Raw genomic sequence first — 26,098 nt, 5'->3', positions numbered from 1 at the left:
CACAGCCGGATACATAAAATAACAACCCAAAACACTTTGGTAAACTCCTGTTTCATAAACAAACAAAAATAACAAATAAAAGGAAGACATTGAAATATCAACGACGTCTAAAACCTTAGAAAATAAAGAAGCGATGGCAGAACAGACACGGAGGAGGAAAGGTGAGAGAACAGACACTCACTACCACCCAACCTCACCTTTAATCACACAGGCTTCAACATTCACCTGTCAGGGAGAAGCCATCAGACACAGAGGAGGAAGGGTGAGAGAACAGACACTCACTACCACCCAACCTCACCTTTAATCACACAGGCTTCAACATTCACCTGTCAGGGAGAAGCCATCAGACACAGAGGAGGAAGGGTGAGAGAACAGACACTCACTACCACCCAACCTCACCTTTAATCACACAGGCTTCAACATTCACCTGTCAGGGAGAAGCCATCAGACACAGAGGAGGAAGGGTGAGAGAACAGACACTCACTACCACCCAACCTCACCTTTAATCACAATCAGGCTTCAACATTCACCTGTCAGGGAGAAGCCATCAGACACAGAGGAGGAAGGGTGAGAGAACAGACACTCACTACCACCCAACCTCACCTTTAATCACACACAGGCTTCAACATTCACCTGTCAGGGAGAAGCCATCAGACACAGAGGAGGAAGGGTGAGAGAACAGACACTCACTACCACCCAACCTCACCTTTAATCACACAGGCTTCAACATTCACCTGTCAGGGAGAAGCCATCAGACACAGAGGAGGAAGGGTGAGAGAACAGACACTCACTACCACCCAACCTCACCTTTAATCACACAGGCTTCAACATTCACCTGTCAGGGAGAAGCCATCAGACACAGAGGAGGAAGGGTGAGAGAACAGACACTCACTACCACCCAACCTCACCTTTAATCACACAGGCTTCAACATTCACCTGTCAGGGAGAAGCCATCAGACACAGAGGAGGAAGGGTGAGAGAACAGACACTCACTACCACCCAACCTCACCTTTAATCACACAGGCTTCAACATTCACCTGTCAGGGAGAAAACATCAGACACAGAGGAGGAAGGGTGAGAGAACAGACACTCACTACCACCCAACCTCACCTTTAATCACACAGGCTTCAACATTCACCTGTCAGGGAGAAGCCATCAGACACAGAGGAGGAAGGGTGAGAGAACAGACACAGAGGAGGAAGGGTCACTACCACCCAACCTCACCTTTAATCACACAGGCTTCAACATTCACCTGTCAGGGAGAAGCCATCAGACACAGAGGAGGAAGGGTGAGAGAACAGACACTCACTACCACCCAACCTCACCTTTAATCACACAGGCTTCAACATTCACCTGTCAGGGAGAAGCCATCAGACACAGAGGAGGAAGGGTGAGAGAACAGACACTCACTACCACCCAACCTCACCTTTAATCACACAGGCTTCAACATTCACCTGTCAGGGAGAAGCCATCAGACACAGAGGAGGAAGGGTGAGAGAACAGACACTCACTACCACCCAACCTCACCTTTAATCACACAGGCTTCAACATTCACCTGTCAGGGAGAAGCCATCAGACACAGAGGAGGAAAGGTGAGAGAACAGACACTCACTACCACCCAACCTCACCATTTAATTTAATCACACAGGCTTCAACATGCACCTGTCAGGGAGAAGCCATCAGACACAGAGGAGGAAGGGTGAGAGAACAGACACTCACTACCACCCAACCTCACCTTTAATCACACAGGCTACAACATTCACCTGTCAGGGAGAAGCCATCAGACACAGAGGAGGAAAGGTGAGAGAACAGACACTCACTACCACCCAACCTCACCTTTAATCACACAGGCTTCAACATTCACCTGTCAGGGAGAAGCCATCAGACACAGAGGAGGAAGGGTGAGAGAACAGACAATCACTACCACCCAACCTCACCTTTAATCACACAGGCTTCAACATTCACCTGTCAGGGAGAAGCCATCAGACACAGAGGAGGAAGGGTGAGAGAACAGACACTCACTACCACCCAACCTCACCTTTAATCACACAGGCTTCAACATTCACCTGTCAGGGAGAAGCCATCAGACACAGAGGAGGAAGGGTGAGAGAACAGACACTCACTACCACCCAACCTCACCTTTAATCACACAGGGTTCAACATTCACCTGTCAGGGAGAAGCCATCAGACACAGGGGTCACTATACGGCCATGCTGGAGAAGACAGAGGACGTTTGGTCCTTTTAACGCAGAAATCACTCATCTTCATGCCTAGAAGATCTGACCATTTTGTCAGTTGTGTCCTTTCTAACATGTCCATCTAGTGACCACAAACAAACATTGGGACATGGTAGTTTTATCCACTATGGATGAAGGAAGTTGCCATCTACCAACGGGAGGAGAGAGAGGTACCATCATATCACAGACAGAGATTTGCCCAACAGACCAGCTTTTTGTCCCTGAATAAGTTTGTCTGACTGTATCAAAGCCCAAGTTAAAACAAGGTTGAGTGAGGATGACAAGAAAGGAACCAGCAAATGAAAAAGTCAAGACAAAACAACAGAGAAGGATTCCACACCTATGGACGTAGAACCAGGCAGAACCTTTTAGCTCGCTAGGATACTTATATGAAAATAATTCATGCTTCATGCTAGATACATTATTTACCAAACATGATCTTTGTCTGAATATAAACATGTTTTTTATCTTTTTCTTTACAGAACCCATACAACACGATTTGGAGAGAAAAAAATCATGCTGGCTACATTGCTTAAACTTTGAAAAAAAAATCTAAAACACTAGTTTACCTTTTTATACAGTGTTATCCTGACTGGATGAAATTGCTTTATTACGTCATGAGGGTAGGTTAGTAAACACAAACAAACACTAAAATAAACAGCTCCACAGTCATATGACTGTTCTTCTCACATGAAATCACGTGTCAGGTTTCACAGCATCCCATCCAACACATCAAGGTGTTCAGGTGGTTGTGCCACGGGGAGAATATCACTATATCACTGGAGTAAAACTCCAGTTACTCTTGTCCATTGCTTTCATAAAAGGACACAGGCAATTTTGAGGTTCTCTCAACATGTGTTCAGTTATTTTCCTCTCTGATAAGCGCGTGCCAGACTATTAGCCGATGGGTTTTACCAAACACAATTAGCTTACGTTTAGAGAAGACCACGTCAGAAACAAAACAAAACCATTCCTTCATCCCACTTGTACCAGCGAACTTCACCTCACTACAGTCCTACAGTCAACCTTTAAGGGGAAAACAACACTGTCCCCTCTGCCTTGGCATGCTAGCTAGTGCCAGTGGCTAAATGTGATTAGCAGTCAGAAAGACAGCTAGCTAAGGAAGTGCTACCATCATCAGTGGGCTGACCAATATCTATATGGCACTGTTTCAATACTGACACGACAAAGGAAGGACATACAAAAACTGGCTACCGAGTGTCTTTTCTATGGGCTTAGTTAGGCTAGGATAACTGATGAGTATATGTTCTACCAGCTTAGCTAGGCTAATGGTCACTAAGCTAACAGCATCACATCATTTAATGTCAAAGAAATATCTGGGGAAGCTGCTTCGCACACAGACAAGACAGAGTTTGGCAAACTAGGTTTTAAATATATATTTTTAAATAGCCGACATATTAGCACCATTGTTTTTTCGAAAGTCTGATGCCAAACAAAGGGGATACCTGTATTACTTCAGCATATACCTGTATTACTTCAGCATATACCTGTATTACTTCAGCATATACCTGTATTACTTCAGCATATACCTGTATTACTTCAGTGAACTAGTTTACTAATATAACATTGCTTTAGCCAGGATAGCATGTGTATTTGTGCTTATTTATTGTGACATATTGAGGTATATGGTCACATCCTAACAGGAATATGCAGGCCTTAGACATCAATCTATTTCATGTTAAGATCTGACCCTGAATACTTACTTTATTACATTTTAATGATCTATATCACTGTAAAAACAAAATAGTCAGTGATAAGCACCCCATAAGAACTTTATACCAGGAAATTCCACAGAAATAACAAGTGTATGATCCTGCTGAAATGTATTATGTAGTGTTAGCTGCGTCTGATGAGCCTGTAAAGGGTAATAGTTTGGGACTGGGTACATTTTGAAAAGAGTAACAATTTGATCCCCTACTCTATTCATACAACCAAGCCGATCCATGGATGGGGCAGTTTTCATTTTTGTTTCTCATTCGTGTTGTTTTCAGCCAACAGAAACCTGCTAACTTAGCTGAATATCAGAAAAAGTTTTGTCTATGGCTTTAATATCCTTTAAACAAATAAAAAACAAACAAAACAAATAAAACAACATATTTTTTGCAACCTTCAAAAACATTAACTTTAAAGATAGGAAAACAAAGTGATTGTTTTTGATATTGCCACAAATCTTTCAGAATTCACCTGATGTCCTGGAAAAAAGACAGTGTACATTTCTATATTAAAAGTGATGTTTTGTATTTCTCTCCCTCTCTCTCCCTCTCTCCCTCTCTCCCTCTCTCCCTCTCTCTCTCCGTCCCCCTCTCTCTCTCTCCGTCCCCCTCTCTCTCTCTCCGTCCCCCTCTCTCTCTCCGTCCCTCTCTCTCTCTCTCTCTCTCTCTCTCTCTCTCTCTCTCTCTCTCTCTCTCTCTCTCTCTCTCTCTCTCTCTCTCTCTCTCTCTCCGTCTTTCTCTCTCTGTCTCTCTCTCTCTGTCTCTCTCTCTCTCTCTCTCCGTCCCCGTCTCTCTCTCTCCGTCCCCGTCTCTCTCTCTCCGTCCCCCTCTCTCTCTCTCCGTCCCCCTCTCTCTCTCTCCGTCCCTCTCTCTCTCTCCGTCCCTCTCTCTCTCTCCGTCCCTCTCTCTCTCTCTCTCTCTCTCTCTCTCTCTCTCTCTCTCTCTCTCTCTCTCTCTCTCTCTCTCTCTCTCTTTCTCTCTCTGTCTCTCTCTCTCTGTCTCTCTGTCTCTGTCTCTCTGCCTCTCTCTGTCTCCCTCTCTCTCTGTTTCTCTCTCTGTGTCTCTCTCTCTCTCTCTGTCGCTCTCTCTCTCTCTCTCTGTCTTTCCTTGGTCAGTTTTTTGTGGGTTCTTTCTGTTCTTTCTGGCCCTTGGCGGTTCTGTTGGTGATATTGTTCAAGCAGGCCCGGACGCCAGCCAAGTGGAGCAGCGAACCCGCCGCCTCCTTCATCTCCTCGTCATCACTCTCTGGCGGCTTTTCTGCGCGCCGTTTCTTTAGCGGGAGGGTGTCGCTAGCCACGCCCATCCGCTGCTTGGCTTTCAGGAAGTGATGCCGCTTCTTGTTGTGCTGCTGGCTGGAAGGGGTGGAGTCTAACGTGTCTATAGGCCAATCGCGCGGCTCCTCCTTCTTGATCTCCAGCTGGATCTTGCTCTTGTCGTCTTCGTCGTCCTCGTAGTCAAACTCTGAATCGTTGGCGACGTCACGGGCAATGGGGCGGAGACTGGAGTCGCTGGTGTAGTCGCTGCCGTCATCCGATTGGTTGGTGCTGTAGGTGTGGTCCTCCTTGGGGTCGCTGCTAACCAATGGGGAGTCACAGGGGGGATTGCTGTTGCTACGCTTCCGACAGCCTCCGGACAGCACTGACCTGGAGAGAGACAGAGTCACAAGTTAGATACACTTACAAAAACACACATACACACACAAACACAAAAACAGACAGCGGACACAAACTAACACTAACTATCGCAAACATTACAAACTTTACAGCTCCCTGCATTTGACTAGATGCGAGAATCTGTCACGCAAAGTAGCACAACACTCTGCATGTTTGCAACGGCTGTGATTTCAATATAAAACCTGTGACAATTCAATTCCCCCCCTTGTGGATCATGGAAGTACCATTCAATTCGAGTCGATTCACTTTGTGTGACAGGCTGACAGCACTACAAATCCTACATTGGTGATTATCAGTGTATGTACACAGTAATTCCCCAATCAATACTATAAATTGCCCGAATGTCAACAAAACATCAAGATGAAATGTATTTTGAATTTTGTTCCAGCAATACGGGGCAATAAAACTAAAAGCAGATTTACCTAGCTAGGTGGAGACCCTGGGAACCTCAAGAGTTAACCAATCCTGTTAACAGGTTTACCTAGCTAGGTGGAGACCCTGGGAACCTCAAGAGTTAACCAATCCTGTTAACAGATTTACCTAGCTAGGTGGAGACCCTGGCAACCTCAAGAGTTAACCAATCATGTTAACAGATTTACCTAGCTAGGTGGAGACCCTGGGAACCTCAAGAGTTAACCAATCATGTTAACAGATTTACCTAGCTAGGTGGAGACCCTGGGAACCTCAAGAGTTAACCAATCCTGTCAACGGATAAAGCAACTCAGGTGTCTGTACTTCAACAGCAGTGGCGGCCAGTGCCGTTTAAGATGAGGGAGGATGATTATTTCTTATTTCTTTTACAGCATATTGGATGACTGTCATTCATATTCCATTCACCCATCTCAATGTAACATCCATAGGTTTAGGCTACTACATGATACTAGAATTGTCCCTGTACCCCATCATGAGGTTGCTACGACCTAGCCTTCTGTAGCTCAGTTGGAAGAGCATGGCGCTTGTAACGCCAGGGTAGTGGGTTCGATCCCTGGGACCACCCATACGTAGAATGTATGCACACATGACTGTAAGTCGCTTTGGATAAAAGCGTCTGCTAAATGGCATATGTTATGTTGTATGTGAAAGAGTGTTTACAATGTAGGTGCGCAGGTCGACAGAATTTTAAGTAACCAAGGCGACAGAAAGTGATGCATTCAACACTGCCTCTTGTCTGCATCTACGGCACCAGTCACTATCTTGGACACACCTACTCATTCAAGGGTTTTTCTTTATTTTTTTAATATTTTTTTTTTACATTGAAGAATAATATTAAAGACATCAAAATCATGAAATAACACATACGGAATCATGTAGTAACCAAAGAAGTGTTAATCAAATATTATATATCTTATATTTGAGAATCTTCAAAGTAGCAACCCTTTGCCTTGATGACAGCTGTGCACACTCTTGACATTGGGATCGAAGCAGGGTTTGTAGTAACGCCTCTAGCACTGTGATGCAGTGCCTTAGACCGCTGCGCCACTCAGGAGCCCAAAACTGTGATGTTGTCACGTCATAGTCAACATAGGAACTAGAACGAATGCGTTAGTAATCCCGCTACAATCACGCAGTATTGTGTACAGTCAGCAGCAAGCAGTTTAGAAGTTACAGAGGTGGGCCACGGGTGGCAATAAATTAATAAAAACGCTTTCCTTAACTTGGAAGAGTTACAGTGTTGGATAGCCATAGCCAGCTAGCTAATATAGCATCCCTCTCTATTTGAGCCGGGTGTTTAAGTAGGGTAAACTAGCTAGCTGTATTCAATGCTAGCTAAATGAAAGCGAACAAAAATATACAAAAAAATATGTCTAGCTCTCTTTATCGTGCTTCTCCTTTATTTGGAAAGAAATGAATTTGTTCAAAACATTTAACTATTGTCTTTCTCTCTCTCTCTTTGGGTCAACTCCTCACCACATTTTATGCACTGCAGTGCTAGCTATATGTAGCTAATGCTATCAGTACTAGATTAATTCTCTGATCCTTTGATTGGGTGGACAACATGCCAGTTCATGCTTGAAGAGCTTTGACAGGTTGGAGGACGTCCTCCGGAAGTTGTCATAATTACTGTGTAAGTCTATGGAAGGGGGTAAGAACCTAGGTTTTGCCAATATATCCAGAGGTACACCATGGTGCTACCCTACAGAGTGCTGTTGAGGCAAAGCAGTGTGTTTCAATCAATTATTTGGTGAAGTGAAAATATTTAGTCTAGTTTTATCAAAAAATAATAAGTAAAAAATTGTTTCACTATTTTCATTTTCATGAAATTCACTCAAACGCACTATTTCTTTCTGTAGAAAAAGCCAACTTTAAATCTTAGCTTTTTTAACCAGCTATATGTTGTTAAAATGTCAAATCCATATCAATCAAAATGCCTAAGTATGTGGGAACGCATTTGATTAAAGAACCATCTAATATGTGAACATGCAGCTCATCTGTCACGCCTTGGTCATTGTATTTTGTGTTTTCGTTATATATTTGTTCAGGCCAGGGTGTGACATGGGTTTATTGTGTTGTCGTATTGGGGTTTCTGTAGGCATTGGGATTGTGGTTGATTAGGGGTGTGTCTAGTTTAGGCTTGGCTGCCTGAGGCGGTTCTCAATCAGAGTCAGGTGATTCTTGTTGTCTCTGATGGGGAACCGTATTTAGGTAGCCTGTGTTTCACTGTGTATTTCGTGGGTGATTGTTCCTATGCTCTGTGTAGTGTTCACCAGATAGGCTGTAATTAGGTTTCACGTTCCGTTTGTTGTTTTTGTATTTATTAAGTTATTTCATGTATCGTCATTTGTTTCATTAAAGACATGAGTAACCACCACGCTGCATTTCGGTCCGACTCTCTTTCGACAAACGAAGAACGCCGTTACATCATCTGAAACACTTTTCACGAGACTTTGAAAACAACATGTATTTTGTTTTGCCCGTATTAAGCACACGTTTTATATCAGCAAGTATTTCTCGCACAGCTATAAAATCTGACTGTAGTGTTGACACAGCCATATCAACAGTCAGGGCAATAGAATACATAATACTATCATCTGGATATAGATGAAGTTAAAACATGTTTAACATATTTACCAATGGTGTTTATATAAATAATGAAGAGAACAGGTTCCCAAAATCGACTCCCTGTGGTACACTTTTATGTATTTCAAGAAATTCCATCAATCACGATGACCTGGGATCTGTCACTAAGATAATCATGGTATCACGAACAGGTTTTCAGAGCTTAGACCTATCGAGGACGACTTATTCAATAAAATGGCAACAGTATCACAAGCTTCAGAACGAACATTTCATTTGAGTGTGGAAAGCATTGATAAGATCATTAACTACTAAAGTGGTTGTTGTTGTAATAGGGCCCAGTTCTTAACCCGGATTGGTGTAGTAGTAGTACCCAGTGCCCAGGCCCAGGTCTAAACCCTGATTGGTGTAGTAGTAGTACCCAGTGCCCAGGCCTAGGTCTAAACCCTGATTGGTGTAGTTGTAGTACCCAGTGCCCAGGCCTAGGTCTAAACCCTGATTGGTGTAGTTGTAGTACCCAGTGCCCAGGCCTAGGTCTAAACCCTGATTGGTTTAGTAGTAGTACCCAGTGCCCAGGTCCAGGTCTAAACCCTGATTGGTGTAGTAGTACTGCCCAGTGCCCAGGCCCAGATCTAAACCCTGATTGGTTTAGTAATAGTGACCAGGCCCAGGTCTAAACCCTGATTGGTTTAGTAATAGTGCCCAGCCCTAAACCCTCATTGGTTTAGTAATAGTGCCCAGGCCCAGATCTAAACCCTGATTGGTTTAGTAATAGTGCCAAGGCCCAGATCTAAACCCTGATTGGTTTAGTAATAGTGCCCAGGCCCAGATCTAAACCCTGATTGGTTTAGTAATAGTGCCCAGGTCCAGGCCTAAACCCTGATTGGTTTAGTAATAGTACCCAGGCCTAAACCCTGATTGGTTTAGTAGTAGTGTCCAGCCCCAAACCCTGATTGGCTTAGTAATAGTGCCCAGGCCCAGGTCTAAACCCTGATTGGTTCACATTACATTTCTCAGAAAAAAAATAGCAAAGTTGTACATTTACCAAGGATCTTAGCTAGACGAGGAAGCCTTCAAATGGGCGATAATGAATAAGATCACTACGATCCCGCCCCTATGGAGAGGCAGCACAACAGCAGATTTCCATCATTTTTGAATAGTTCCTGATGACAATGTTGAATAAAAACCCTGAGTTACTGAGCCAACGATGGCGCTGCACACTTAAGAAGACCGGGATCTAATCAAATCTGTATTATTGTATTATTCTACTGTATTATTGAGTGTATGTTTGTTTATTCCATGTGTTGTCGTATGTGTCGAACTGCTATGCTTTATCTTGGCCAGGTCGCAGTTGCAAATGAGAACTTGGTCTCAACTAGCCTACCTGGTTAAATAAAGGGGAAATCAAATCAAATCAAATAGAAAATCAAATCAAATCAAATTGTATTGGTCACATACACATCGTTAGCAGATGTTAATGCGAGTGTAGAGAAATGCTTGTGCTTCTAGTTCCAACCATTCAGTAATATCTAACAAGTAATCTAACAATTTCACAACAACTACTTTATACACACAAGTGTAAGGAATTAATAACAATATTTACACATAAAGATATATGAATGAGCGATGGCCGAACGGCATAGGCAAGATGGAGTAGATGGTATAGAGTACCGTATATACATATGAGATGAGTAATGTAGGGTATGTAAACATTATATATAGTGGCATTGTTTAAAGTGACTAGTGATACATTTATTACATCCAATTTTTAATTATTTGTCACGCCCTGACCTTAGAGATCCTTTTTATGTCTCTATTTTGGTTTGGTCAGGGCGTGAGTTGGGAGGGAATTCTTTGTTTTATGTTCTATGTTTTCTATTTCTGTGTGTTTGGCCGGGTGTGGTTCTCAATCAGAGGCAGCTGTCTATCGTTGTCTCTAATTGAGAACCATACTTAGGTAGCTTTTTCCCACTGGGTTTTTGTGGGTAGTTGCTTTCTGTTTTTGTGTCTGCACCAGACAGAACTGTTTCGGTTGTTCTCTTTGTTGTTTTGCTATTCAGTGTTCAGTTCAACTAATAAAAGATGTACACGTACCACGCTGCACAGTGGCTAGAGGTAATTAGTCGGGCCCTGTGGATTTCTTTATTGTCTATAGCTAACAAAGCATCCAGGACTTATGTTTGTAAATAGCCCGAAAATAAAATCTTTGACTATCTTTCATCAAGTTTCCCCTATTAGCATCCGGCCCGATATCATTGTGAATAGGCTTAGAGGTTGTTTCAAAGAGATAGCCCTCTGAAATAAAATGGTGATTAGATGTATCAGTAATGAGGCCAGTGTCTGAATGAATTTGTTGGGGCAGAGAGGAGGAAGTAGAACCCTTCAGGAATTTGTCTCTTAGTGATGACACGAGGCTCAGATTTTAGTATTCACACATCTCTAACACAAACGACAGGGCAGTGGTGTGAAGTACTTTAAGAAAACTACTTTAAAGTACTACTTAAGTAGTTTTTTTTGAGTATCTGTACTTCACTATTTATATTTTTGACAACTTTTACTTTTACCTCAATACATTCCTAATGAAAATAATGTACTTTTTACTCCATACTGTCACGTCTTGGTCATTGTATTTTGTGTTTTTGTTATATGTTTGGGTAGGCCAGGGTGTGACATGGGTTTATATGTTGTGTTTCGTATTGGGGTTTGTATTATTTGGGATCGCGGCTGATTAGGGGTGTGGTATACGCTTGGCTGCCTGAGGCGATTCTTAATTAGAGTCAGGTGCTTATCGTTGTCTCTGATTGGGAACCGTATTTAGGCAGCCTGAGTTTCGCTTTGTATTTCGTGGGTGTTTGTTCCTGTCTCTGTGTTGTTGTCATGTTTTGTCATTAATTATCATGTCTTGTCCCTGTGCTTCCCCTTCTATTCGTTTCCCTCTGCTGGTCTTATTAGGTTCTTTCCCTCTTTCTATCCCTCTCTCTCCCCCTCCCTATCTCACTCTCTCGCTCTCTCTTCTCTCTATCGTTCCTTTCCTGCTCCCAGCTGTTCCTATTCCCCTAATCAATCATTTAGTCTTCCCACACCTGTTCCCGATCCTTTTCCCTGATTAGAGTCCCTATTTCTCTCCTTGTTTTCCGTTCCTGCCCCGTCGGATCCTCATCTATAATTCACCGTGCTGTGTCTATGTTTTGCCCTGTCGTGTCGTGTTTCCCTCAGATGCTGCGTGGTGAGCAGGTGTCTGAGTCTGCTAGGTTCAAGTGCCTTCCCGAGGCAACCTGCAGTTCTCGATCAAGTCTCCAGTCTGTTCTCGTCTTTACGAGTAGTATTATGCTTTTTGTTTTGTAAAGTTTCTTACTGGATTAAAAACTCTGTTTTCGCCAAGTCGCTTTTGGGTCTTCATTCACCTGCATAACAGTTGTAGTCACCAGATAGGCTGTAATAGGTTTCACGTTCCGTTCTGTTGTTTTTGTATTCAGTTTCAGTTATTTCATGTACCGCGATTCTTTCATTAAAGTCATGAGTAACCTACACGCTGCATTTCGGTCCGACTCTCTTCTTTCAACAGACGAACGCCGTTACACATACAGTTTCCCTGACACCCAAAAATACATTTTAAAGGCTTAGCAGGACAGGAAAGTGGTCCAATTCACAGGCTTATCAAGAGAACATCCCTGATCATCTCTACTGCCTCTCATCTGGCGGACTCACTAAACACAAAAACACAAATGCTTCGTGTAAATTATGTCTGAGTGTTGAAGTGTGCCCCTAGCTATCCGTAAAAAAAAATGTGCCGTATGGTTTGCTTAATAAAATAGAGTTGAAATGATTTATACATTTACTTTACTTTTTTTAAATACTTAAGCAGCTAAAACGAAATACTTTTAGACTTTTACTGTAGAAGTAATTGAATATATATAATTACTGGGTGACTCACTTTTACTTGAGTAATTTTCTCTTTAGCATTTAGACTTTTAATACAGTATGACCTATAGATACTTTCCCCATCACTGCAACAGGGCAAAGGTCACTAATGTCTGCGGTGAAGACACTAACAGAAACACATTTCTCTGGCGTAGTCAGAACATCATAACATCTTTATGAATTGTTATAACTGCTATATGACTACCGTGAGTTCCAAAGATCTGAGGGGGGGGTGTAAACGGTAAAGAGGTGTCATTAATTATTATACAGATGCTGTTCTTTCCTAAAAAAGGTATAGTTGACCAAGGTAAATCGTACACACACTGACACTGTATTTAAAAGTGAACTGTCGCTTTAAGCCTCGTCATTCTCCCATGCCAATTACCAGCCAACCAGTCTGCTAAGTTAAGAGGTTCCCTCCATCAGTCAGTATCATGTCGTGCAGCTTCCTCACTAACTAGTGTTGTCAAAAGCAAAGCTCTGAGTGTCGCTGGCCATCTTGTCTTCTCTGTACATTTAAACATCATTAATTATATTAGGAGCACAGCAGGCTTAGACAACTCCTATCTATTATACATGTCAAAATGTGTTGTCAGTCAGCCTCTCTGCCCTGAGTGTGTGTGTGTGTGTGTGTGTGTGTGTGTGTGTGTGTGTGTGTGTGTGTGTGTGTGTGTGTGTGTGTGTGTGTGTGTGTGTGTGTGTGTGTGTGTGTGTGTGTGTGTGTGTGTGTGGGGGGGGGGTCTGTGTGTGTGGGGGGGTCTGTGTGTGTGTGTGTGTGTGTGTGTGTGTGTGTGTGTGTGTGTGTGTGTGTGTGTGTGTGTGTGTGTGTGTGTGTGTGTGTGTGTGTGTGTGTGTGTGTGTGTGTGTGTGTGTGTGTGTGTGTGTGTGTGTGTGTGTGTGTGTGTGTGAAAGACAGAAACAATAGAAGGGAAGAGTACCTGTTTAGGTGTGTATTCTGTCTCTGTGTTTGTACTTTGTCAAAGCACTCTGCTGTGGAATTACAGTCTTTGCGGAGCTATAATCTTGAAGTGTTGTGATGGTTTGTGTTTAGCTGTCAGTCATGTCCCTACCCATCACTTATCTCGGGGTACAATTTGATCTGTAGCATCCGGTAAAATATAGCTCAGCTGGATCACTGTGCTAAACAGAGCTCAGCTGGACAAATGTGTTAAACAGAGCTCAGCTGGACAACTGTGTTAAACAGAGCTCAGCTGGACAATTGTGTTAAACAGAGCTCAGCTGGACAACTGTGTTAAACAGAGCTCAGCTGGACAACTGTGTTAAACAGAGCTCAGCTGGACAACTGTGTTAAACATAGCTCAGCTGGACAACTGTGTTAAACATAGATCAGCTGGATCACTGTGCTAAACAGAGCTCAGCTGGACAACTGTGTTAAACATAGCTCAGCTGGACCACTGTGCTAAACAGAGCTCAGCTGGACAACTGTGTTAAACGTAGCTCAGCTGGGCCACTGTGTTAAACAGAGCTCAGCTGGGCCACTGTGTTAAACATAGCTCAGCTGGACAACTGTGTTAAACGTAGCTCAGATGGGCCACTGTGCTAAACAGAGCTCAGCTGGGCCACTGTGTTAAACAGAGCTCAGATGGGCCACTGTGTTAACGTAGCTCAGATGGGCCACTGTGTAACCTGTTAGGGGGTTATATTCCTGTGCGGGTAGCGTGACTACAGCTCAAGCTCATTACCATAACGCACAATGCGCAAAAATATTCCTAAAAATATTTAACCTCCACACATTAACAAGTAAAATAGCTCAAATGAAAGATAAACAAGTTGTTTATCTAGCCAGCAAGTCAGATTTCTAAAATGTTTTACGACGAAAACATAGCACATATTTATGTCAAACCACCACCGCAGACATAGCTCATTAGCATAGCCAAGTAGGAAAAAATATGCAATCAACAAACGCAGGATTAAAAGAAAAATCATTTCACTAACCTTTTGAAATCTTCATCAGATGACAGTAATATAACATGTTACACAGTACATTCATTTTTTTTTTAATAATATGCTATATATATCCATAAATCTCTGTTTACAATGATGCATCGTTCAAAAAATGCTACTAAAATTTCCGGAGAAATTAAATAGCTCCGGCAGATAACGTCAGCTAACAAGGAATACACATCATAAACTTTGACTAAATATGCATGTTTTACATATGTATAGGAAGATACACTTCTTCTAAATGCAAACGCTGTGTTACTTTTATTTATAACATTACATTTTGCGTTTACTAGGCTATAATAGGGAGTCGGCGCTCCCACATTAGCATAATGACTCCTCTATCTTGGAGTCGACAGAAATCCCAAATTAACACATAAATATTCCCTTACCTTTGCTGTTCTTCCATCAGAAGACCTGGAAGGAATTATACTTACCAAAAACAGCCTTTAGTTTTCATGTCTGCATCTTTCGGTTCTCAAAATAGTCTGATTTTGGTCAAAATGTAGGCAAAATTGAAGTGGGTGCGCACCAAAACGTCGAAAATATATATCATATGTCGAGTAAACTTGTCAAACTATGTTCATAATTAAGCTTTAACATGTTATAAAGGTGTACAGCAATTGTGAGGATGAAGCGAAACACACACGTCTTTTAATCGATCCTGAGGGAAAGAGAGAAAATGTGCAGAGCGCGCAAATAGGTGCACTGTTTTTTGGCATGACCGAGACCTTTCGGCACGCTCAATGTCTCGTGAGCGCGCGATTCTCACAATGAGAAGCCCCATAGAAGGCAGCCTTCACGCTGAACACGTAGAAACTGTTCCCAGAGCGGTAGCCTTTTGGGAAGTGCGTTTAAGATGACGTCAAAGTAGGGGCAACTTTTTCCATTACAAGAGAGATTTTGGGAGAATGCATGCCCTGACACTTCTGCTTTACATAGAGACAAAATTTAAACGGTTTTAGAAGCGTTAGATTGTTTTCTATTCGATAATATTTTTTATATGCATATATTAGCAACTTTTGAAAAAAAATTATCCTGTTTTATATGGGTACCCAAATCCTCCAGAAGGGGCAGTAAACCGTGGTATCCTGAACAGGTTTTAAACGTAGCTCAGATGGGCTACTGTGTTAAACGTAGCTCAGCTGGACCACTGTGTTAAACAGAGCTCAGCTGGATCACTGTGTTAAACAGAGCTCAGCTGGACCACTGTGTTAAACAGAGCTCAGCTGGACTACTGTGTTTCCATGTGAGGCTGTTACCTGCACACACCTGGACAGCCTCAGGCCACATCGTACTGTGCTTCTGATGTAGCCTCTTCACTGAAGCTCCTGTATGTGAGTGAGTGTGTGTGTGTGTGTGTCTGTGTGTGAGTGAGTGAGTGAGTGAGTGAGTGAGTGAGTGAGTGAGTGAGTGAGTGAGTGAGTGAGTGTGTGTCTGTGTGTGAGTGAGTGAGTGAGTGAGTGAGTGAGTGAGTGAGTGAGTGAGTGAGTGAGTGTGTGTCTGTGGGTTGTACCGTGTCGGAGATCTTTGTGGGCTATACTCGGCCTTGTCTCAGGATGGTAAGTTGGTGGTTGTAGATTTCCCTCTAGTGGTGTGGGGGCTGTGCTTTGGCAAAGTGGGTGGGGTTATATCCTTCCTGTTTGGCCCTGTCCGGGGGTGTCCTCGGATGGGGCCACAGTGTCTCCTGACCCCTCCTGTCTCAGCCTCCAGTATTTATGCTGCAGTAGTTTATGTGTCGGGGGGCTAGGGTCAGTTTGTTTATCTGGAGTACTTCTCCTGTCCTATTCGGTGTCCTGTGTAAATCTAAGTGTGCGTTCTCTAATTCTCTCCTTCTCTCCTTCTTTCTCTCTCTCGGAGGACCTGAGCCCTAGAACCATGCCCCAGGACTACCTGACATGATGACTCCTTGCTGTCCCCAGTCCACCTGGCCATGCTGCTGCTCCAGTTTCAACTGGCCTGGGCCCTAGGACCATGTCCCAGGACTACCTGACATGAGGACTCCTTGCTGTCCCCAGTCCACCTGGCCATGCTCCTGCTCCAGTTTCAACTGTTCTGCCTTGCTATTATTCAACCATGCTGGTCATTTATGAACATTTGAACATCTTGGCCACGTTCTGTTATAATCTCCACCCGGCACAGCCAGAAGAGGACTGGCCACCCCACATATGCTCTCTCTAATTCTCTCTTTCTTTCTCTCTCTCGGAGGACCTGAGCCCTAGGACCGTGCCCCAGGACTACCTGACATGATGGCTCCTTGCTGTCCCCAGTCCACCTGACTGTGCTGCTGCTCCAGTTTCAACTGTTCTGCCTTATTATTATTTGACCATGCTGGTCATTTATGAACATTTGAACATCTTGGTCATTTTCTGTTATAATCTCTACCCGGCACAGCCAGAAGAGGACTGGCCACCCCACATAGCCCGGTTCCTCTCTAGGTTTCTTCCTAGGTTTTGGCCTTTCTAGGGAGTTTTTCCTAGCCACCGTGCTTTTACACCTGCATTGTTTGCTGTTTGGGGTTTTAGGCTGGGTTTCTGTACAGCACTTTGAGATATCAGCTGATGTACGAAGGGCTATATAAATAAATTTGATTTGATTTGATTTGATTTGAGTGAGTGAGTGAGTGAGTGAGTGAGTGAGTGAGTGAGTGAGTGTGTGTCTGTGTGTGTGTGTGTGTGTGTGTGTGTGTGTGTGTGTGTGTGTGTGTGTGTGTGTGTGTGTGTGTGTGTGTGTGTGTGTGTGTGTGCGCGCGTGTGTGTGTGTGTGTGTGTGTGTGTGTGTGTGTGTGTGTGTGTGTGTCTGTCCACTGGGCATGCACAATGTTGTTTTAACAACGTGGAATAAACAATGTGAATGTCTGTTGCCAGTGGGTCTCTCTCTCTCTCTGGCAGATATACCGACCTGTCAGCAGCTGTTCTGATCCCTATGGGATTGATGGGTAGTGGTCGTATTCCCGTGTACAGCCCATGACTCATCATTCTGGCTCCGTTCTGGATCACTCCCTGGGGGACTGAAGAGAGAGAGTAGAGAAAGAAGAGAGAGAGAGAGAGAGAGTAGAGAAAGAAGAGAGAGAGAGAGGGGAGAGAGAGAAAGAGAGGGAGAGAGGGAGAGTAGAGAAAGAAGAGAGAGAGAGAGAGAGAGTAGAGAAAGAAGAGAGAGAGAGAGGGGGAGAGAGAGAAAGAGAGGGAGAGAGGGGGAGTAGAGAAAGAAGAGAGAGAGAGAGAGAGAGAGAGAGAGAGAGAGAGAGAGAGAGAGAGAGAGAGGGAGAGAGAGTAGAGTAGAGAAAGAAGAGAGAGAGAGAGGGAGAGAGAGAGAGAGAGAGGGAGAGAGAGTAGAGAAAGAAGAGAGAGAGAGAGGGAGAGAGAGTCAGTAAGACACACACACAGTATGATACAGTGCACACACTTATACAGAGATGGACTTGATTTGCCATCTGCTTAGTATGTTTGTGGTTGAGGTTTAGAGATTCTAACAAGCCAAGCAGCTCGCAAATCATTGTCAATGAAATTAAACGAAATCACATCATCCTAGAGAGGAAGGAAGGAGGGATAAGGGTGGGAGGAAAGAGAGATGATGACAGAAAGACATGGAGAAAGATTCCCTGCAAAGCCGCCAAATCAGAGATGGACACAATACAGGCCCAGGCAACACTAAACAATGGCCACAACACTAAACCACGGCCACACCACTAAACCACGGCCACAACACTAAACCATGGCCGTAACACTAAACCATGGCAGTAACACTAAACCATGGCCGCAACACTAAACCACGGCAGTAACACTAAACCATGGCCACAACACTAAACCATGGCCGCAACACTAAACCATGGCCACAACACTAAACCATGGCCACAACACTAAACCACGGCTACAACACTAAACCATGGCCACAACACTAAACCACGGCAGTAACACTAAACCACGGCAGTAACACTAAACCATGGCCGCAACACTAAACCACGGCCACAACACTAAACCACGGCAGTAACACTAAACCATGGCCACAACACTAAACCATGGCCGCAACACTAAACCATGGCCACAACACTAAACCATGGCCACAACACTAAACCACGGCTACAACACTAAACCATGGCCACAACACTAAACCACGGCAGTAACACTAAACCACGGCAGTAACACTAAACCATGGCCGCAACACTAAACCACGGCCACAACACTAAACCACGGCAGTAACACTAAACCACGGCCGCAACACTAAACCACGGCCGTAACACTAAAACAAGGCCGTAACACTAAACCACAGCAGTAACACTAAACCATGGCCGCAACACTAAACCATGGCAGTAACACTAAACCATGGCTGCGACACTAAACCACGGCCGTAACACTAAACCATGGCCGCGACACTAAACCAAGGCCGTAACACTAAACCATCGCCGCAACACTAAACCATGGCAGTAACACTAAACCATGGCAGTAACACTAAACCATGGCCGTAACACTAAACCATGGCAGTAAAACTAAACCATGGCCGCGACAATAAACCACGGCCGTGACACTAAACCATGGCAGCAGCGTGGAGTAATGGAAGTGCTGGAGTCTACTATGCATGTATAGTAGCGACGTGGGATCGAATCCAACCACAGACATTCTTCCGTCTACATCCATGACTCTGTATCTACCATCTGCAATGTCTACATAAAAGAGAAAATACTGAAGGAGGACAGGTCTCAGTTCTGTACCGTGACCTCACAACATGTCTACATTGTTATGTAGTTCAGAATGAAACATACATGGAACAACGTGCTGCAAGACATATTCTCCTTGGCCCAGTAACAAGGCTTTCTAAAGTTAGGTCAGAGACAGAGAGGGCTTGGAAACACACAAAACACCATGGAGAGAGAGAGAGAGAGAGAGAGAGAGAGAGAGAGAGAGAGAGAGAGAGAGAGAGAGAGAGAGAGAGAGAGAGAGAGAGAGAGAGAGAGAGAGAGAGAGAGAGAGAGAGAGAGAGAGAGAGAGAGAGAGGATGTAAACAGAGAAAAGACTATGGAAATGATGTGGGACAGTGTGTTTATTTTAAAATATCAACTGAGTCGACACATTGGAATGATAGAATGGACAACAGACTGAAAGAGAAATAAGGACGGCCAGCTTGTTACATGGTGGAAGAGTGGCTAGCTAGCATGTTCACTCACACACTGCTTGGATTAGACCTGAGTTAGACCCGGCAATACTCCTCAACACAAACGCTGGTTAACGTAGGACATAACCTCCCCACAACAGAGAGAAACATACAGGGATGAATTCAACCTCCCCACAAAAGAGATAAAGATAGAGGGATGAATTCAACCTCCCCACAACAGAGAGAAAGATAGAGGGATGAACTAATCTAGAGCAGATGACAGTTTTGGGGAGAGAGAGAGACAAAATAACAGTGCCAGAGTGGGAAAAATATTAACCGTTTGGAATCATGCTCACTTTCCTGTCGATTAAAGAAAGTCCAAATTGTTGCCTTGGCAACCCCCTTTCCCCCAACTGCCATGGCAACCGTATACAACTATGTCCGCTTTAGTGACAGTTGCTAAGCTAGCTAACCAACCAAAAGAAGGCTAAACGGAACAGCAGGGATGGAAATGCTCTCTTTTTGATTTTATCTCAACCCCTGAAAAGAGAGGGGCCCTGAAAAACACACACACACACGCACACGCACACGCACACACACACACACACACACACACACACACACACACACACACACACACACACACACACACACACACACACACACACACACACACACAAAACACACACACACACACCGACAGTCAGGCTATGTGTGTGATAGGATGCGAAGTGACAGAGAGACGCGGAGAGGGAACATTACGGTGGTTGGGCTAGCACAGGGAGGGGCAACCCCAGTCCTCAGAAGCCTGATTGATGTCACACTGTTGCCCCAGCTAAAACACCTGACTCCAATAATCAACTAATCACGATCTTCATTTTGGAATGCAATTAGTTTAATCAGCTGTGTTTGCTAGGGATTGTGGGAAAGTCTGACAATGCTCTGGCCCCACTTAGGACTGGAGTTGCCCCTCCTTGGGCTAGCTGGATGAAAAGCTCATGGGGAAACCTGCTTTGTAATGCCATTGTAGCAGGTCCAGGTTACACAATACTGTCCATTCATACACAGGGACATCAGGGATGGGCTAAATGCCTTCAGAGACAAAGTGCACGCAGACTATCTTAGCTTGGACACAGGCTGGAATGCTTTAAGTCGACAGGAAGGGAATAAAGAAAGCAGGGTCGAATCAAATGGTAGAGAGTAGCGTGAAGTCGTATAGTTTTAAATAGTATCAACAACGTGATATAGATATTACTCAGTGGCTGTGAACATACCTGGCAGATTAATGTAACTTAACCTCTCATCATCTCCATCCGTTTCTCTATCTCTCTCATGTCCAGCACTCTCTTTCAACTAATCTCAATCTCTACCTCCCTCTGCTAATCTCATTATAAATCTGCATCCCAAGTGGCACCCTGTCCCCTATTTAGTGCACTACTTTTGACCAGAGTTCCATTGCCCTGGGTCAAAAGTAGTTCACTATATAGAGAAAAGGGTGCACTTGAGGACAGAATCCAAAGTGTCATGTCAGCAATATACTCTCTGATGTGCTTCTCTAAAGCGGGTCAACACTGACGTTCTCATAGAGGCCAGATGTTGTCATTGAAAATAAGAATTTGTTCTTAACTGACTTGCCTAGTAAAGTAAGGGTACAATACATTTCAAAAGGTCAATCTGAGAAGCCGGAACATTGGCAGAGGGCTCCTAACCAGATCCATACATACACACTCTCTGGAATGGAATACTGTTCTGAACTTTGACCTTTCGATCAATGTAGTGCACCTGATGCTTCCCCTCCATGACAGACACAGGAGCGAAGAATTAGAGCTGGAAGAATGGACAATCCTGACAGGTCCGACTGACAAACACTTGTGTTACACAGTCTGGCCACTAGGGGGAGAGCCTCTCCCCACTACACACAGAGGTACAGCAGGGGATGGACAGGGATAACCCACTCACACTCAGTTTCTCTCTCTTTCTTCTTTCACATGACCGTCTCTCTATGTCTCTCTCCATCTGTCTGTCTGTCTGAATGACAGAGCAAGGAGGCCTACAGAGCAAGGAGTCCTACAGAGCAAGGAGTCCTACAGAGCAAGGAGGCCTACAGAGCAAGGAGGCCTACAGAGCAAGGAGGCCTACAGAGCAAGGAGTCCTACAGAGCAAGGAGGCCTACAGAGCAAGGAGTCCTACAGAGCAAGGAGTCCTACAGAGCAAGGAGTCCTACAGAGCAAGGAGTCCTAAAGAGCAAGGAGGCCTACAGAGCAAGGAGTCCTACAGAGCAAGGTGGCCCTGGCAATTCCCTCTCTGTGTTGTTGTATGTGTCTAACTGCTTTGCTTTATCTTGGCCAGGTCTCAGTTATAAATGAGAACTTGTTCTCAACTAGCCTACCTGGTTAAATAAAGGTGAAATTTAAAAAATAAAGAACCATTCAATTCAAGGGCTTTATTGGCAATGTTTACATTGCCAAAGCAAGTGAAATAGATACAGTTGAAGTAAGTAATCCCATGTCTCAGGTCAATTAGGATCACCACTTTATTTTAAGAATATGAAATGTCAGAATAATAGTAGAGAGAATTATTTATTTCAGCTTTTACTTATTTAATCACATTCCCAGTGGGTCAGAAGTTTACATACACTCAATTAGTATTTGGTAGCATTGCCTTTAAATGGTTTAACTTGGGTCAAACGTTTCAGGTAGCCTTCCACAAGCTTCCCACATTAAGTTGGGTGAATTTTGGCCCATTTCTCCTGACAGAGCTGGTGTAACTGAGTCAGGTTTGTAGGCGTCCTTGCTCTCACACACTTTTTCAGTTCTGCCCACAAATGTTCTATAGGATTGAGGTCAGGGCTTTGTGATGGCCACTCCAATACCTTGACTTTGTTATCGTTAAGCCATTTTCCACAACTTTGGAAGTATGCTTAGGGTCACTGTCCATTTGGAAAACCCATTTGCGACCAAGCTTTAACTTCCTGACTGATGTCTTGAGATGTTGCTTCAATATGTCCAAATAATGTTCCTGCCTCATGAAGCCATTTATTTTGTGAAGTGCACCAGTCCCTCCTGCAGCAAAGCACCCCCACAACATGATGCTGCCCCCTCAACTGTAATAAATAAAAGTGAAATAAACAATAAAATGAACAGTAAACATTAGTCACAGAAGTTCCAAAATAATAAATGTCCTATTATGTCTATATACAGTGTTGTAATGATGTGCAAATAGTTAAAGTACAAAAGGGAAAATAAATAAACATAAATATTGGTTGTATTTACAATGGTGTTTGTTCTTCACTGGTTGCCCTTTTCTTGTGGCAACAGGTCACAAATCTTGCTGCTGTGATTGCACACTGTGGCATTTAACCCAATAGATATGGGAGTTCATCAAAATGTTATTTGTGTAATCTGAGGGAAATATGTGTCTCTAATATGGTCATACATTTGGCAGGAGGTTAGGAAGTGCAGCTCAGTTTCCACCTCATTTTGTGGGCAGTGAGCACATAGCCTGTCTTCTCTTGAGAGCCATGTCTGCCTACGGCGGCCTTTTTCAATAGCAAGGCTATGATCATTGAGTCTGTAAATAGTCAAAGTAAATAGTCAAAGCTTTCCTTAATTTGGGGTCAGCCACTATGGTCAGGTATTCTGCCACCGTGTACCCTCTGTTGAGGGCCAGACAGAATTGTTAACTCTTTCCTTTGTGTAAAGTAATAATATTTTTGCAGACAGAGCTCTCCCTGTCTCTGTCTCTTCTTCTCCATCAGAGTAAGCTATTTCTCCTTCTCCCCCCTAGGTTCTGGTTATAGGGTCATCTGATCCTAGATCTGTGGTTGAGGTTATTTTCACCTTCATTAGTTATTAGGGATGGGGTAGAGGCTAATCCTGTGGCTATTGGCTAAACCTGTGGTAAGCCTGCTAAACCTGTGGTTATTGGCTAAACCCGTGGTAACTGGCTAAACCTGTTGTTATTGGCTAAACCTGTTGTTATTGGCTAAACCTGTGGTAACTGGCTAAACCTGTGGTAACTGGCTAAACCTGTTGTTATTGGCTAAACCTGTAGTAACTGGCTAAACCTGTGGTAACTGGCTAAACCTGTTGTTATTGGCTAAACCTGTGGTAACTGGCTAAACCTGTGGTAACTGGCTAAACCTGTTGTTATTGGCTAAACCTGTTGTTACTGGCTAAACCTGTGGTTACTGGCTAAACCTGTGGTAACTGGCTAAACCTGTGGTTACTGGCTAAACCTGTTGTTATTGGCTAAACCTGTTGTTACTGGCTAAACCTGTGGTTACTGGCTAAACCTGTTGTTACTGGCTAAACCTGTGGTTACTGGCTAAACCCGTGGTTATTGGCTAAACCTGTGGTAACTGGCTAAACCCGTGGTTATTGGCTAAACCTGTGGTAGCTGGCTAAACCTGTGGTTATTTGCTAAACCCACGGTTACTGGCTAAACCTGTGGTAACTGGCTAAACCCGTGGTTATTGGCTAAACCTGTGGTAACTGGCTAAACCCGTGGTTATTGGCTAAACCTGTGGTTACTGGGTAAACCTGTGGTAACTGGCTAAACCCGTGGTTATTGGCTAAACCTGTGGTAGCTGGCTAAACCTGTGGTTATTTGCTAAACCCATGGTTACTGGCTAAACCTGTGGTAACTGGCTAAACCCGTGGTTATTGGCTAAACCTGTGGTAGCTGGCTAAACCTGTGGTTATTTGCTAAACCCACGGTTACTGGCTAAACCTGTGGTAACTGGCTAAACCCGTGGTTATTGGCTAAACCTGTGGTAACTGGCTAAACCCGTGGTTATTGGCTAAACCTGTGGTTACTGGGTAAACCTGTGGTAACTGGCTAAACCCGTGGTTATTGGCTAAACCTGTGGTAGCTGGCTAAACCTGTGGTTATTTGCTAAACCCATGGTTACTGGCTAAACCTGTGGTAACTGGCTAAACCCGTGGTTATTGGCTAAACCTGTGGTAGCTGGCTAAACCTGTGGTTATTTGCTAAACCCATGGTTACTGGCTAAAACCTGTGGTAACTGGCTAAACCCGTGGTTATTGGCTAAACCTGTGGTAACTGGCTAAACCCGTGGTTATTGGGTAAACCTGGCCTCAGCACATCCATATACCCACTGAATCCGCATTCTGTATGTTCAGGTTAATTCACTATACAAGACTGAGGCTTTCACCATGGCATTATGGCTATTCTCTTTTATCTAACCTTTATCTAACCTTTATCTAACCTTTATCTAACCTTTATCTAACCTTTATCTAACCTTTATCTAACCTTTGCACTAATATTTTTAACAAGTAAGTTGACTGAGTGTAAACAGTGTAAACAGATGATCTTTATAAACCAATAACGGGAATGAATGGGAAGAGTTGCAGGAGCGAGGAAAGATATATTCATCATTTTACCGACTAACATTTGACTGTTTTTCTTAGCACAAATACAACCTCTGTGTTCAGTAATGTCAATGCACTGGCCTATAAACCATCACCATGAGTACAGAGGCCTCATTCACTTCAGTAAAGCCATTGTTTCTCTTCACAGTGAGCAGTACAACGACAGGGTCAGCCAGCATCATTAACTCTTTATTAGACCTGTAAAGCAAATCCCATCCCCAGTACCAAGACCAGTACCTAAAACAACACACTAAAGTCTCTAATCTAGTGCCTTATACCCAGAAATCACAGCCTAGTGATTTAAACAAACTGTCTCTCTCCTTTAGAATGTCTCTTTATGTGTTTGTATTGAGAGACGAGGAGAGAGACAGGAAACAGTAGAGAAGAGGAAAGAAGCTGGGGGGGAGGGCTGTGGGTCTCTGTATCAACACAATAACCTGGATGGACTGAGAGAGTAAATACAGACAGAGGGATGGAGGTAGAGAGAGACAGGAAACAGTAGAGAAGAGGAAAGAAGCTGGGGGAGGGCTGTGGGTCTCTGTATCAACACAATAACCTGGATGGACTGAGAGAGTAAATACAGACAGAGGGATGGAGGTAGAGAGAGACAGGAAACAGTAGATAAGAGGAAAGAAGATGGGGGGAGGGCTGTGGGTCTCTGTATCAACACAATAACCTGGATGGACTGAGAGAGTAAATACAGACAGAGGGATGGAGGTAGAGAGAGACAGGGATGGAGTGTCATGCAGGTGAAAGAGGACCCAAAAGCGACTTAACAGAAACAGAGTTTATTAAAGTCCAAAACGGAATAACAGAAATCCTCTAGACTTGTAGAGGGGAAACAACTGGAGAAGCGACCACAGACTGCAGGTCGCTTCGGGTAGGCGCAGGCCGTAGTCGACTGAGACACCTGCTCACACGCAGCATCTGATGAAGGCACAAAACACGACAGGACAGGGTGATACACAATCACGGCAAAAACACGACAGGACAGGGCGAAACGCAATCACAGCATGGTGAATACAATACAAGGAACCGACGGCACAGGAACGGATCACAAAGGAATAAATAGGGAC

General features: G+C 43.8%; 1 protein-coding gene and 1 long non-coding RNA gene across 2 annotated transcripts in view; both read right to left on the bottom strand.

Annotated features, from left to right (window-relative positions):
* Positions 1–619: 619 nt before the first annotated feature.
* Positions 620–4,534, bottom strand: LOC124045351. The gene is made up of 3 exons (XR_006840835.1): positions 1,663–4,534; positions 1,225–1,555; positions 620–1,110 (listed from the first exon to the last, which is right to left on the bottom strand). It is a non-coding gene; the product is annotated as an uncharacterized LOC124045351 (long non-coding RNA).
* A 455-nt stretch (positions 4,535–4,989) lies between these two features.
* LOC124046721 (forkhead box protein N3-like) overlaps positions 4,990–26,098 on the bottom strand; it is a 127,899-nt gene continuing 106,790 nt past the window's right edge. The window contains exons 5-6 of the mRNA XM_046367432.1: positions 17,443–17,551; positions 4,990–5,613 (exon numbers count right to left, since the gene is read on the bottom strand). Of these exons, the coding sequence (XP_046223388.1) occupies positions 5,082–5,613; positions 17,443–17,551 (641 nt within the window). The 3' untranslated portion in view covers positions 4,990–5,081. The remainder of the gene's footprint in view (positions 5,614–17,442; positions 17,552–26,098) is intronic.

This window comes from Oncorhynchus gorbuscha, linkage group LG10 (genome assembly GCF_021184085.1).
Source record: "Oncorhynchus gorbuscha isolate QuinsamMale2020 ecotype Even-year linkage group LG10, OgorEven_v1.0, whole genome shotgun sequence".
In the NCBI taxonomy this organism is placed as follows: domain Eukaryota; kingdom Metazoa; phylum Chordata; class Actinopteri; order Salmoniformes; family Salmonidae; genus Oncorhynchus; species Oncorhynchus gorbuscha.
This window is presented reverse-complemented; position numbering and strand designations above follow the sequence as displayed.